The sequence below is a fragment of the Diabrotica virgifera genome, chromosome 4, assembly GCF_917563875.1.
Source record: "Diabrotica virgifera virgifera chromosome 4, PGI_DIABVI_V3a".
NCBI lineage: Eukaryota > Metazoa > Arthropoda > Insecta > Coleoptera > Chrysomelidae > Diabrotica > Diabrotica virgifera.
In genome coordinates this window covers 70,129,316-70,143,190 of record NC_065446.1, presented here as the reverse complement: position 1 = coordinate 70,143,190, position 13,875 = coordinate 70,129,316, and the positions used below count along the sequence as shown (strand labels likewise).

Here is a 13,875-nt window from a genome sequence, read left to right as displayed (position 1 = left end):
ATTACAAAATTAGTTAGAATGTTACAGGGTGTTCGATAACACAGTGGCAGACCAAACTTATGTTTTTTTAAATGGAACACCCTATATTTTATTTTATATTCGAAATCCTGTTAACTTCTTCATCACAAAAATATAAAGGTTTGTTATGTTATACAGGGTATTTACAAAGTTATAACCAATTTTATATGAAAATCGTAACAAGTTCAACTCCCTGTATAAATAAAAATAAGCATTATTAATGCCATATTTTTTAACGTATTGTCAAAATTTTTAAGAATGGTCGATATTGCTAATTTTCTTTATATCAAATACAGGATGAGTCAAAACGCAAGTATATTATTTTCTCAGTAATTTTAAATGGAACACCCTGTATTTTATATCACCATTGAAAAGTACCATTACCGTACTTTAATTTTTAGATAACATTCCCTATGTCTAAATTTATTAGTTTTCGAGATATTTTCCTTTTTCAATGGATCAGTAGCGTGGCCACCCAAATCACCAGAATTTAATAAACTGGACTGATTTTTTTGGGGTTACGTTAATAATGAAGTTTATAAAATACCTCCAACAACAAGGGATGAGATGAAAAATAGAATACAAAGTGTATTTCGATGTGTTAATTTACAAATGCTCCGTAGAGTAAGCAGCTCATTCAATGATCGTTTTTAGGCGTACATAAATGTGTTAGGAGATCATTTTGAACACCTTATGTAATTAAATATTAAAAATATTTTATTAAAAGTAGCTTCTAATCTTTTCAAACATGTTTTTTTGCAAAATGTATTACTGATAAATTATGTTTCGTTCTTTATTTGTTACATTGTTACATTATTTACATACAAAAGTAGTGTTTAATTGTCTTCACAAAATATTGTATTTTGTAATTGTGTGTTGTTTTTTTGTAAAATTTATTACTAATTTTCTTTGTTTATTTGTTGCATTTACATAAAAATATAGGTGAAGTCGAGTTCGCTCCGCTTCGTTCAGGTATATTTTAGAAGGGTACGAATTGGCTCCCGCATGAATGCGGGTAGGCTCTCATATAATCGCGGAAACATTAGACATTGTTGCCAAATCGTGTAATATTTATACTGCTTAGGAAATTTACATAGTGATATAGACTTTTTATAGGAAAATTATACTTTTAGACAAATACTTTTAGAGTTTGTTTTAGTTCAACATTGGCATCTGTGGCAATTTTAACACAAATTATCGGTGTCGGCCGGTATGCGTTCGACCGTTTTGCGCTCTTACCTGAAATCGGCCGGTTTGCGCTCTACACTCTAATACCTGAAAGTTAAGTTAGGACCGAAGGGTTAGGTCTTCCTCCTTTCCCATAGATATTTCTAGGAAGGTACCTGTTTCTAACAAAAAGAGAAAATTTGAAATGAGTGACAACGCTGGGTGATATTTTCGACATGTTTAGGTAAAATAATTTTTGTCTATGGGAGCCAATTCGGACTCTACCTTTTTTTAGTTCAGGTAAAATTCTTACCATTGGGAGCGAACTCGACCCCGTCCAAAAATATAGTTTTTAATTGTTTCAAAAATGTTGCATGTAGTGGTTGTGTTTTTGTTTGTAAAATGTATTACTAATAAATTATTTTTATTTCTTTATTTTCTACAGTGTTACATATGATTACCGGATTGATAATCGGTAATCTTCAATTGTCAATTCAGTCATGGCTTACTTAAAATTTAGATAAATTTAAACACCTAAAATAATTTGCTTTGAAAAATAAAAATATCTCGAAAACTAATAAGTTTGGGCATAGGGAATGTTATTTAAAAATTAAATTACGGTAATGTTACTTTTCAATAATGATATAAAATACAGGGTGTTCCATTTAACATTACTGAGAAAATAATGTACTTGCGTTTTGACTCACTCTGTATTTGATATAAAGAAAATTAGCAATATCAATAATTCTTAAAAATTTTGACAATAAATAAAAAATACGGCATTAATAAACCATTCCTGTTGTGCTTATTTTTATTTATACAGGCAGTTGAACTTGTTACGATTTTCATACAAAATTGGTTATAACTTTGTAAATACCCTGTATAACATTACAAACCTATATTTTTGTGATGGAAAAGTTAACAGGATTTCGAATATAAAATAAAATACATATAGGGTGTTCCATTAAAAAAAACATAAATTAGGTCTGCCACTTTGTTATCGAACACCCTGTAACATTCTAACTAATTTTGTAATGTGAAGCTCAAAGGTGGCTAAAATTTTTGTTATTAACTTTTATTGCTATCTATTACTATAGCGGAGCTATTGAGCTTTACCCTACTAATCAATCACCCTGTATATAAGATGATATGTCCTTAAGTACCTTAACCATTGTTTAATTAATAAGACCACTGTCGATGGAATAATTCATATTTATTACTAATATGTTATTCAATACATTTTACATTCAGTTTTTCTATGACTACCCTTTTTGCCCCGTGTTCTCTCTCCTACCTGTCAGTCCGCATGGAACATCACCGCAGAACAGTCAGTGCCAGATGGCCATCTCTCTCAGAGCTACCAACTCACTTTAAGCTGTGTTTACACTTAAAACATCCCAACTTATCACCCTCACCCTTAATTTATATCTACCCAAATATGATTAATATGATTATGTAAAACCTAACTGAACAATTTTTTTTTTTTTTTTTGACTTACTCTAGAATGAAATCATTGTATTTCTTTGGCATATTTGTAACGCGTCTGCTTCTACCTGTTTGAGACATATTATCAGATGGATAATTAACAATAATGTTTTGTTCATTATCTGACCTGTAAACTGTATCAGTTGATGATCTGTTGCCAGTGTCTGAAGAAGTAGCCATGTCCAGCAAAACTGGCTCACCTTGGGTTTCCATCGTTAACTTCTCCAAATTTGATTCAGATTGTGTTATACTCTCACCTACCGGATGTACTACGTTTGGTAGTTTTATATATTGAAAGTCATTGTTACTGTCAAGTTCATTTTCCCTGTTGTTTGCAAACTCAGTGCTACACCTGCCTACCTGATTCGTATGACGCTTCCATACCTGACCACTATCTAATCTGCAATAATAAGTTTTCTTACCTACTTTATTTATTATTTTAGCTGCCACCCACAACTTTCGGTTTGTTTCCCTATAGTCTCTTACCATAACCCTTTCTCCTATTTCAAAACATCTTTTCTCCTTTATAGAAATATTTTGCTGTTCTTTACTGGGCTTTTCGGCCATCATTGATATTCTTGTTCGCAATGATCTATTATATACAAGTTCAGCTGGTGACTTTTCTGTTACTGGGTGTTTTGTGTTGCGATATGTTAGTAAATATCTTGATATTAATGTAGACAGTGGAATACCAGAGTTTCTTGGATCATCTAGGGCTGTTTTCAGCTTCATTTTAAATGTCCTGACATACCGTTCTGCAGCTCCGTTGCTGGATGGATGGTAAGGTGCCCCTGTTAAATGCTTAATCCCATTTTTCTTAAAGAATATTTCCATGGTTTTGTCAACTAGTTGAGGTCCATTGTCACTCACACATAACCTTGGTAGTCCCATTCTGGCAAAAACTTCCCTTAGTTTTTCTTGCGTTTCTGCTGCTGTCGCCCTACTCATAGGAAATACCTCTACCCATTTGCTGTAAGCATCCACCAATATTAAGCACAACTTGCTTTTTAATTGCAAAAAATCTATATGCACTCTGTCAAATACTTTGTCCACTTCAGGCCACGGTGAAAACTCTGATGGAGGGTTGTCTCTATTCTTTAAACATGGACCACAACTTTTTACCCTATGCTCTATGTCGGAATCTATTTTAGGCCAGTAAACATATGATCTCGCTAATGACTTGCACCTGACTATTCCAAAATGTCCTGCATGGAGCTCATCGAGGATTTGTGGTCTTAGACTTGATGGTACCACAATACGATGTCCCCACATTATTATGTGCTCATCTAAATACAACTCTTGTCGTTTATGGTAAAATGGCATTATTTCATCACTTAAATGTTTGGGCCATCTTTCCGTTTTAATATACATCTTTATTTCCCTTAAAATGCCATCTTTGTCTGTTTCTTCTCTAAGTACTTTGTTGTTAATTGGCCAGTATTCTATAGACTCCGTGAAATGAATATATGTCATTCCTTCCGCTGGTTCCTCTACTGTTCCCGTAACCTGCACTGGTGACCTTGATAAATAATCAGCTACAGGATTGTTTATTCCCTTGATATGTTCAATACTGTAGTCAAATGATGACAAAAATAAAGCCCACCTTTGTATCCTGTTTGCGGACATTTTAGGGATGCTCCTGTGTTCTCCAAATAATGCAACTAGCGCTTTTTGATCTGTCCTTAATTTAAACTTATTACAGCAGAGGTACTGGTAAAATTTATTTATGGTAAAATGAACTGCTAAAGCCTCTTTTTCAACTGTAGAATATTTTTTTTCTGCTGGCATGAGAGTTCTTGACACACATGCTACTGTTCTCTCCTCTCCCTCTTTAACTTGGCTTAACATGCCTGAAATACCCTTGTCACTTGCATCTGTTGTTACTATTATTGGAAGGTCAGGGTCAAAATAAACTAAACAATTATCTGATGCTATTATATCTTTTATAATATTGAATGCCCTTTCACATTCTTTTGACCAGAAAAACTTTACATTACCTTTTAAAAGCTTGTATATTGGTTCTAAGATCTGGGCAGCCCGAGGTATAAATTTATGGTAATAATTTACTAGCCCTGTAAAAGCTCTAACTTCTGTTATATTTTCTGGTTTAGGTGCATTTATTATTGCAGCAATTTTACTATCTGTTTTCTTAAGGCCTTCTTTTGATATTTTGTACCCCAAGTATTCAACTTCCTCTTTAAAAAATACACATTTTTCTTTACAAACTGTCAGCCCAGCCTTTTCAAGTTTGCTAAGAACTTCCCTCAAGTTAGTCATATGTTCTTCTGCTGTTTCCCCCGTTACTATTATATCATCTAAAAAGTTTGTTACATTTTTCATGCCCTTAAAGAGATTTTCAATTTCTCGTTGAAATATACTACTTGCTGATTTTATTCCGAATGGTAATCTTTTAACTGCGTACAAACCCCTGTGAGTGTTCCACGCTAACAACTTACTTGATTCAATATTTAAGGAGAACTGCATATAAGCTAGTTGTAAATCAATTTTTGAAAAACGTTGACCCTTTTTTAGTTTATTCCATAATTCATCAATTTTTGGAAGTGGATATTTCACATCTTCTAAATGTTTATTTATTGTTGTTTTGTAATCCCCACATATTCGTATTTTCCCATTTGATTTTTGAACAAAGACTAAAGGTGTTCCCCACTCCGAATTGTCTATTAATTCTATTACTCCCTCTTTCTCTAACCTATCTAACTCTAGCTCTACCTCTTTCGCATAGGCTAAAGGAACAGCTCTGTGCTTGCAAAAAACTGGTTTAGCATTTTCCACAACTTTAATTGAAATTTCCTTATGATTAAAGTTTCCTAACTTACTAGTAAATACGTTTGAAAAACTGTTTATTAGATCTAGAATTTTACTATTACTTACAATTTGATTCATCATTTCAAGCCTAATATTGAAGGCCTTTATCCAGTCTCTCCCTAGAATATTTGCAGAACCTTTTTGAACAACGTATAGCTTTACTGGTATTTTCTTGCTTTTATAGCCCATATCTATTATAAAATATCCCTCTGGTGAAAAGACACTACCTTCATAACTTTTTAGCAACAGATCATCACTGGTTAGCCTAAAATGAGAAAAATTATTTATATATGTTTCTTTTGTGATTGCACTTATACCAGCGCCACTATCAATGATCATCTCATATATTTTGCCTTCAATCTTTACCTGGATTTTAAAGGGATTGTCTACCTTGACTTGTACATGGCACAGATCAACAATTCTTGATTCTATGCTGTCTAATGTATAAATGTCCTCTTCCGCCTCACTATCTATAAAATTAACACTATTTTTATGTGCCAAACAGACCCTAGCCAAGTGCCCAATTTTTTTACATATATTACAAATGTAATCTTTATATTTACAACTATTTTTATGTTTATTTCCACATATCTTACATTTTGACATCTGATTGACACTTGAATTTACATTGACGTTTGAGCTGCCATGCATTGTCCGCCTTGTCCCATGTTGCCAACCTCCATCCTGTCCCTGCCGACGAACTCGAGAACTCGACGATGACGAAGCTTGCTGATGATCTATCACGTGAACATTTACAGTTGACCTCGAGCTTGTTTTTGAAGCCATAATAGCATTTTCTGTCTTCATTGCCAAACTCACCATCTGCTCCATCGTCGCCTTTTCATCCTCTTCGCATAATCTGTCGAGAATTTTACTAGGACACATACCACTCACGAACTTATTTAGCAGCACTTTGGTTAGATCTGCCCCAAACTTGCACGTAACTGCAGCACTTCTTATCCTAGCATACCAGTCCGCTATTTTTTCCTCAGTTTCTTGCCGCAGGTCAAAAAATGTACATCTCTCTCTCCATGTACTCACTTGACCTCCGTAATGGGTAGCTAATAACTGTGATAATTCTGCAAATGTTTTGGTTTTGGGAGCTTCTGGAAAACATAGATCTCTCAACAAGGTGTATGTGGGTGCACTTACCGAACTGATTAGGATCGCCACTTTAATAGCTTCCTCTTCAACCCCATTTGCCACAAAATGTTGTTCCAATCTTTCTTCGTAAATATTCCACGGTTGTAAATCTGGAATAAATTCTTCGAACTTTTTGTTCGCCATCTTGATTCACTAACAAAGGTACCGGACATCGGTTTACATAAAACAATTAGTATTTACTTCGTTACCACTTTTATCCTCGTCGCCATTGATATGTCCTTAAGTACCTTAACCATTGTTTAATTAATAAGACCACTGTCGATGGAATAATTCATATTTATTACTAATATGTTATTCAATACATTTTACATTCAGTTTTTCTATGACTACCCTTTTTGCCCCGTGTTCTCTCTCCTACCTGTCAGTCCGCATGGAACATCACCGCAGAACAGTCAGTGCCAGATGGCCATCTCTCTCAGAGCTACCAACTCACTTTAAGCTGTGTTTACACTTAAAACATCCCAACTTATCATAAGACATACATTTCATGCATATATTATAAGACATACCTTTTTCCATAAAAATCTCGAAAGTAGAATTGGTATTTACTACATCATCATTGATTTGTATCGGACACACTGAAAAATCGCATGACTTGTTTTGAATGCTCTCAGAACTTAAATTTGATCCAAGATCAGTAGGTCTCGTGGGATCTATCTGATAAGATGTACCTTGTACATATTTATTATCTTCATTACTATTAATATTATCACCCAAATTACGTTGATTTTTAAAAAAAATAATCAGCTATATTGCGACATTTGAATTTTTTACTTTTCAAGTTCTCGGTAGAAGCTTCTTTTCGTTTATTTGACATTTTATAACTCTTCGTAAATTACAAACTATATTAATATAAAAAAGAAGAATAAACTCAAAATAATATTAATCACTCTAACAATTTACAAACTAAGATCTGTACGAATCAGTATTCGAGATGTTACTTGCATCGATACACAAAATACACTAATGACTAATAATTAATAAGCAAAGGGTGTTCTTTTTCGTGGTCAGCAATCGGCGTTTGAACATAATACATACATTTATATTTTCGGCAAATTAATATAGTTTTGCTGGGCGCGCTATTTTCGAGATATTTTCGAAGAATCCGTTATCTGTAACCGATTTTATAATTATACGAGAGTGGACATGCTATGCTTAGGTATGCGTTCACAGTATATACATTACATATTTGTTTAAATAATATGCTTATTGTAATCATTTTTAATTCTTAATGTATACCTAAGAATTACGCGTCACTGGCCCGTTTTAGCTAAGTCCCATACTAATAAAATATATTTATATGTAATTCATATAATATTGTAATTTTAAAACATGTATAATTATCCATTTGAAAAATAAATGAATATTTTTGTAATCTTTATACAGTAAAACCTGTCAGTAACGGCCACTAAAAATGAAAGAACCATTGGCTGATATAGAAAGGTGGCCGGTATTGCCAGTTTTTGTAGTCTACTTATAATTGGTTTGGGGATTTTTTAAACTGGCGGTTAGTACAGGTGGCCGATTTTGGCAGGTGGCCGGTAACACAGGTGTTACTGAATTATAATTAAAAAAAACACTTGGGTTGAGAGGGGGGCCGATCTCCCCCATCGCCCCCCCTGGATCCGCCACTGGACCGAAGTTATAATGGTTGAAGGAGGGAGAGAAGAGTGTGTACCCGAAGGAGCTTGCGAAGAAAGCGCATGAGAAGCCGCACTATCTCTATCTCCCTTGAAGTGAAAGCTTCTTTAGCGACGTTGTGCACTTTTTGGATGAGGAAAAAGCATAGAATTCGCGACTGTCATCTATTCACCGTAATAAATTTTGTACGTATTGTATATAGTCTGGGCTGATTATCGGAGAATAGGCCATTTTTGGGAAAAGTTATTTACCAGCAATTTTATTGGTGGAATCGAATTATAAGATCCTATATATTAATAATATAGGTATGCAAAGTCCTCAGATAGTGTGCTACTTTTTTTATAAACAAAATGGCGCCCGAAAATCGTGTTTTTTTCAATTATTTCTCTATAACTCCGAAGATTTTAACTTTACAACAAAAACACTCGAATAAAAATTCACCGTGATTAAATTCTGCAGAGACGTGTTTTTCCCGATCTGCTCCGACGAAAATTTTCCTCGGAAAATGCAGGTTTTCCCAACAAAATCTTTAATTTTCAAATAAAGTTTTAGATAAGTAATTATTTACCAATAATTAAATAATTTGGTGACATAAAAGCCTTCTTGGTTTAGATTATTGTTCCAGAAGCTGGTGAAAATTAAACGAATATTTTAGCAACAATTCAATTGTTAATTAATAATTTACGGTCGCAATAATAACCAAAACAATTATGATGCACTGATCAAACTTTGAAATCTTATAAAGATGAGATGCCTGTTTAACATTTTGTCGACAAAATATAAATTTTTTATTTTTTTGTATAATCTTTAAATGTTTTGAAAAAAATAGTTATAAACAAATTAACGTTTCTCAGAAAGTTTTTATTATATTATAATTTTAAAAAATAGCTAAAATGCGCATTTCAAATATCTTGAAAATGAATGCTTTAAAACTTTTTTGCAATCATTTGAAAAAAAGTTATGAAACAGCAAAATAAACATACTATTACTACGGTGTTAATAATTTTTTTTAATTCTTTCAAAGCGGTCAGTGAGTTTAAAGTACAAGCTAATTATTTATAAAACAATATCGATTTTCAGCTTAATGGTTATATTTTAATTAAAGATTATAAATATATTTTTTTGTAATTTACACGCGCGAAAGTAGAATAATACAGTACCGTAGCTACCCACCCACATACACAACTCGCGCGAGTTTAAGCGTGTCAGTCGCTTCGAGTGAACATTTTATCTCCGGCTCTGTATCAAGCCTACTTTCGCGCTAAAAATTACAAAAAAAAAGTATTTTTAATCTTTGATTAAAATATAACCATTGCACTAATTTTTGACATTCTTTGTGAGTAATTAGATTGTACCATAGACTCACTTTTAAGCTTTGAAACAATTAAAACAAATTATAAACAATGGAGATATCGTATATTTATTTTGCTGTTTCCTAACTTTTTTGCAAATGGTTGGAAAAATTTTTTAAAGCATTCATTTTCAAGACTTATGGAATACGCATTTTAAGTATTTTTTAAAATTAGAATATAATAAACAATTTCTAAGAAATGTTAATTTGTTTATAACAATTTTTTTAAACATTTAAAGATTATGCAAAAAAATGAAAAATTTATATTTTGTCGACAAAATATTAAATAGGCATCACACCTTTATAATCTTTCTAAGTTTGATCAATGTCTCGTGATTACTTTGGTTGTTATTGCGACTGGAAATTGTTAATTAACAATTGAATTGTTGCTAAAATATTCGTTTCATTTTAACCGGCTTCTGAATTTATAATCTATACCAAGAAAGCTTTTATTTCACCAAGCTATATAATTATTGATAAATAATTACTGGCCCAAAAAATTTATTTGAAAATTCGAGATTTTGTTGGGAAAACCCACATTTTCCGAGGAAAATTTTTGTCGGAGCAAATCGGGAAAAACATGTCTCTATGTAGAATTAAATTGGGGTGAATTTTTATTTGAGTATTTTTGGTGTAAAGTTAAAATCTTCGGAGTTATAGAGCAATAATTGAAAAAAATACGATTGGTCGGCGCCATTTTGTTTATAAAAAAAGTAGCACACTATCTGTGGACTTTGCATACCTATATTAATAATATATAAGATCTTATAATTCGATTAAAACAATAAAATTGCTGGTAAATAACCTTTCTTTGTACTTTACTAATTAGATCCACGTATTATAACTATTTTTTTTGCAAAATTTAAAGATTATGCAAAAAAAAGAAAAATTTATATTTTGTCGATAAAATATTAAACAAGCATGTCATCTTTATAAGTTTGATCAATGTATCATGATTATTTTGTTTATTATTGCGATCGTAAATTGTTAATTAACAATTGAATTGCTGCTAAAATATTCGTTTAATTTTCACCGGCTTTTGGAATTACAATCTATACCAAGAAAGCTTTGATGTCACTAAGTTATTTAATTATTAATTAATAATTACTTACCTAAAACTTTATTTGAAAATTATAGTTTTTGTTAGGAAAACCCGCATTTTCCGAGGAAAATTTTCGTCGGAGCAAATCGTGAAAAACATATCTCTATGCAGAATTTAATTGCGGTGAATTTTTATTTGGGTGTTTTTGTTGTAAAGTTAAAATCTTCGGAATTATAGAGCAATAATTGAAAAAAATAAGATTTGTCGGCGCCATTTTGTTTATAAAAAAAGTAGCACACTATCTGCGGACTTTGCATACCTATATTATTAATATATAGGATCTTATAATTCGATTCCAGCAATAAAATTGCTGGTAAATAACTTTTCCATGAATTTAGCTAATTAGCCCAGAGTAATATTATGTGTGTGTATGTATCTATATTTAAGTAGCATAGGACGTACGCAACGCGTATACAGTGATGAGCGTGCTAATAATCAGCAGAATAAAGATAGAAAACGTAATACATTACGAAGTAAAGAGAGATGAAACTAGTAGAGTTGGAAATAATCGATATAAACGTATAAATTAACATTACATTACATAGTTTCCCACCTTTAGATGTATCGAAGAAATACGACAACTGTCACTGTGACAGGAGAATTTTATAAAATACTCATGTTACAGACGTCTTCTTCTTCTTGTAGTGTCTATCCGTTTCGGATGTTGGCGAACATCATGGCAATCTGTACTTTGCACATTGCTGCTCTAAAAGATTTGTGGTTGTTGTGTTGAACCACGTACGTAGATTTTTCAGCCAGAAAATCCTTCGCCTTCCTGGTCCTCGCTTTCCTTCCACTTTTTTAGTTTCAGCAGTCCATATCTTTCACTGTTCCTCATGATGTGACCGAGGTATTCGATTTTGGCTGTTTTTATTGTGATTAACAGCTCTTTTTCTTTTTGCATTCTCAGCAAAACACCCTGATTAGTAATGTGGTCGGTATAAGATGTCTTCAGAATTCGACGATAAAGCCACATTTCAAATGCCTCAATTTTCTTTAGACAGACGTCTAAAGGTGGCTAACTATGTAATGTAATGTTAATTTATACGTTTATACCGATCATTTCTACCTCTACTAGTTTCATCTCTCTTTACTTCGCAATGTATTATTCTTTCCATCTTTTGGCGTTATTCTGCCGGTTATCAGCACGCTCATCACTGTATAATATAGGTATAGCACTTCTTTGTAGATGGAGAAGAAGCATTGAACTCGCGATCGTCATCGCTACGGCGAGATATTGGTAATTTATATACTATAAGTTGAATTGCATATAAGTTAGATCGAAATTATAAAGGTTGGAGGAGGGATAGAGTTTGTACCCTCAGGCACTTGGTTCGCCTCCACCGAGTGCCTTAATTTTTTTTTTTATTTTTCCGAGCGGGCCTGAAATTCTTATTACCAAATAACTTATAAATACGCCAGCCAATGGGAGCAAGAATAGGATATTACCTCCGAATTCTATCCTACTGCATGGATTTTAATGAAATTTTGGGCCTAGCCTCTACTTATCTCCTAATTCAAAGTCTACCCTATGCCAATGTGTGGTTCCCACCAATCTTGGCGGTGGTTCCCACCTCTTCTTAGGGGTGGAAAATTTTTTGGTTAAAATTACCAAGGAATTCGCTAGAGGACCCAATTCTAAGCAAAGACTGTTCTATAATTTTTTTTTCAAAACTCACTACTTTTTGAGATATTCGTGGTTGAAAATTGGTCATTTTCATTGAAACATAATACCTTTTCAAACGGTTTTTTGCGAATACCTTAAAAACTATGCATCTAACTAAAAAAACTATAATAAACATTTTTGTAGGTTATAAAAAACAAAGAGACACTTGCCTTCATAAATCTTCTAGTTATAATACAAAAAGAGATATGGTAGGTGAAAATAGTTTGTTTTTTGGTACATTCTCAAATTGGTGTATTCAACTTGAAATAACAGAGAAACGGTCGATTTTAGGTGTATAATGCGACTAAGACCTTTTGTAGTGCTTGAAAAGACCTTTAAAATGAGCTACATTAAAACTAAGCGAGATATGCTGCAAACAAAATTGATAACTATTGTATTTTAAGAAAAATGAGAAGTAATTTTAACTCCCATCCACCAAAATGTAAATGCATCGTTTTCCTTCCACAATACCTTTTATTATAGTGTTATTTCTATTTTCAAAAAGTTGGACGGGTTTAAAATGAATGGTTTTTGAAAAAAAAAGATCAAATTATAGAGAGCATTTTTAAATTTTCTTAAAAATCTTCCTTTTTCTCCATTAAACTTGAAAATGATAAGAGATACAGTAATTAAAAATAAAAAGGAAATTTTTATCTGAAAAAGCCCTACATTTTTGTGTTGTATCTTTTTTTCGTATCTCTTATATTTTACGAATTACATTGAGGAAAAAAGAAGATTTTTAAGAAAATTTAAAAATGCGCTCTATAATTTGATCTTATTTTTTCCAAAAACCATTCATTTTAATCCAGTCCAACTTTTTGAACATAGAAATAACACTATAATCAAAAGTACTGTAGAAGGAAAACGATGTATTTAAATTCTGATGGATGAGAGGTTAAAAATATACTTCTCATTTCTTCTTAAAATACATTAGTCATCAACTTTTTGGCATAATATCTCGCTTAGTTTGAATGTAATCGACATATAGTATTGCTCATTTTAAAGGTCTTTTCAAGCACTACAAAAGTTATTAGTATCATTATACACCTAAAATCGACAGTTTCTCTGTTATTTCAAGTTGAATACACCGATTTGAGCATGCAGCAAAAAAAACAAACTCTTCTTACCTACCATATCCCTCTTTTTATTTTAACTAGAAGATTTATGAAGGAACGAATCTCTTTGTTTTTTATAACCTACAGAAATATTTTATATAGTTTTTTTGTTAGATGCATAGTTTTTAAGGTATTCGCAAAAATCCCTCCGAAAAGGTGTCATTTTTCAATGAAAATGGCCAATTTTCAACCACAAATAACTCAAAAAGTATTGAGTTTTCAAAAAATAATTATAGAACAGTTTTTGCTAAAAATTAGGTTCTCTAGCCTCTTCCGTGGCTATTTTAACCAAAACATTTTTAACCCCCGAGAAGGGGTGGCAACCACCCCCAAGATAAAA

At 32.3% G+C, this 13,875-nt stretch overlaps 2 protein-coding genes across 3 annotated transcripts in view; one reads left to right on the top strand and one right to left on the bottom strand.

Moving 5' to 3' along the window:
- Nucleotides 1-13,875, top strand: part of LOC114324821 (ATP-binding cassette subfamily C member 4) — a 258,504-nt gene that overhangs the window by 93,757 nt on the left and 150,872 nt on the right. The gene's annotated exons all lie outside the window — the stretch shown is intronic.
- LOC126883054 (uncharacterized protein K02A2.6-like) lies at nt 2,506-6,991 on the bottom strand. 2 transcript variants are annotated; one of them, XM_050648249.1, is made up of 2 exons: nt 6,649-6,991; nt 2,506-5,761 (listed from the first exon to the last, which is right to left on the bottom strand). In XM_050648249.1, exon 2 carries the CDS (start codon nt 5,683-5,685, stop codon nt 2,680-2,682), a length of 3,006 nt encoding a protein of 1,001 aa, XP_050504206.1. In that variant the 5' UTR covers nt 5,686-5,761; nt 6,649-6,991; the 3' UTR covers nt 2,506-2,679. The 2 variants fall into 2 exon arrangements, with proteins under 2 accessions (XP_050504206.1, XP_050504205.1); XM_050648248.1 differs by lacking the exon at nt 6,649-6,991 and adding an exon at nt 5,863-6,076.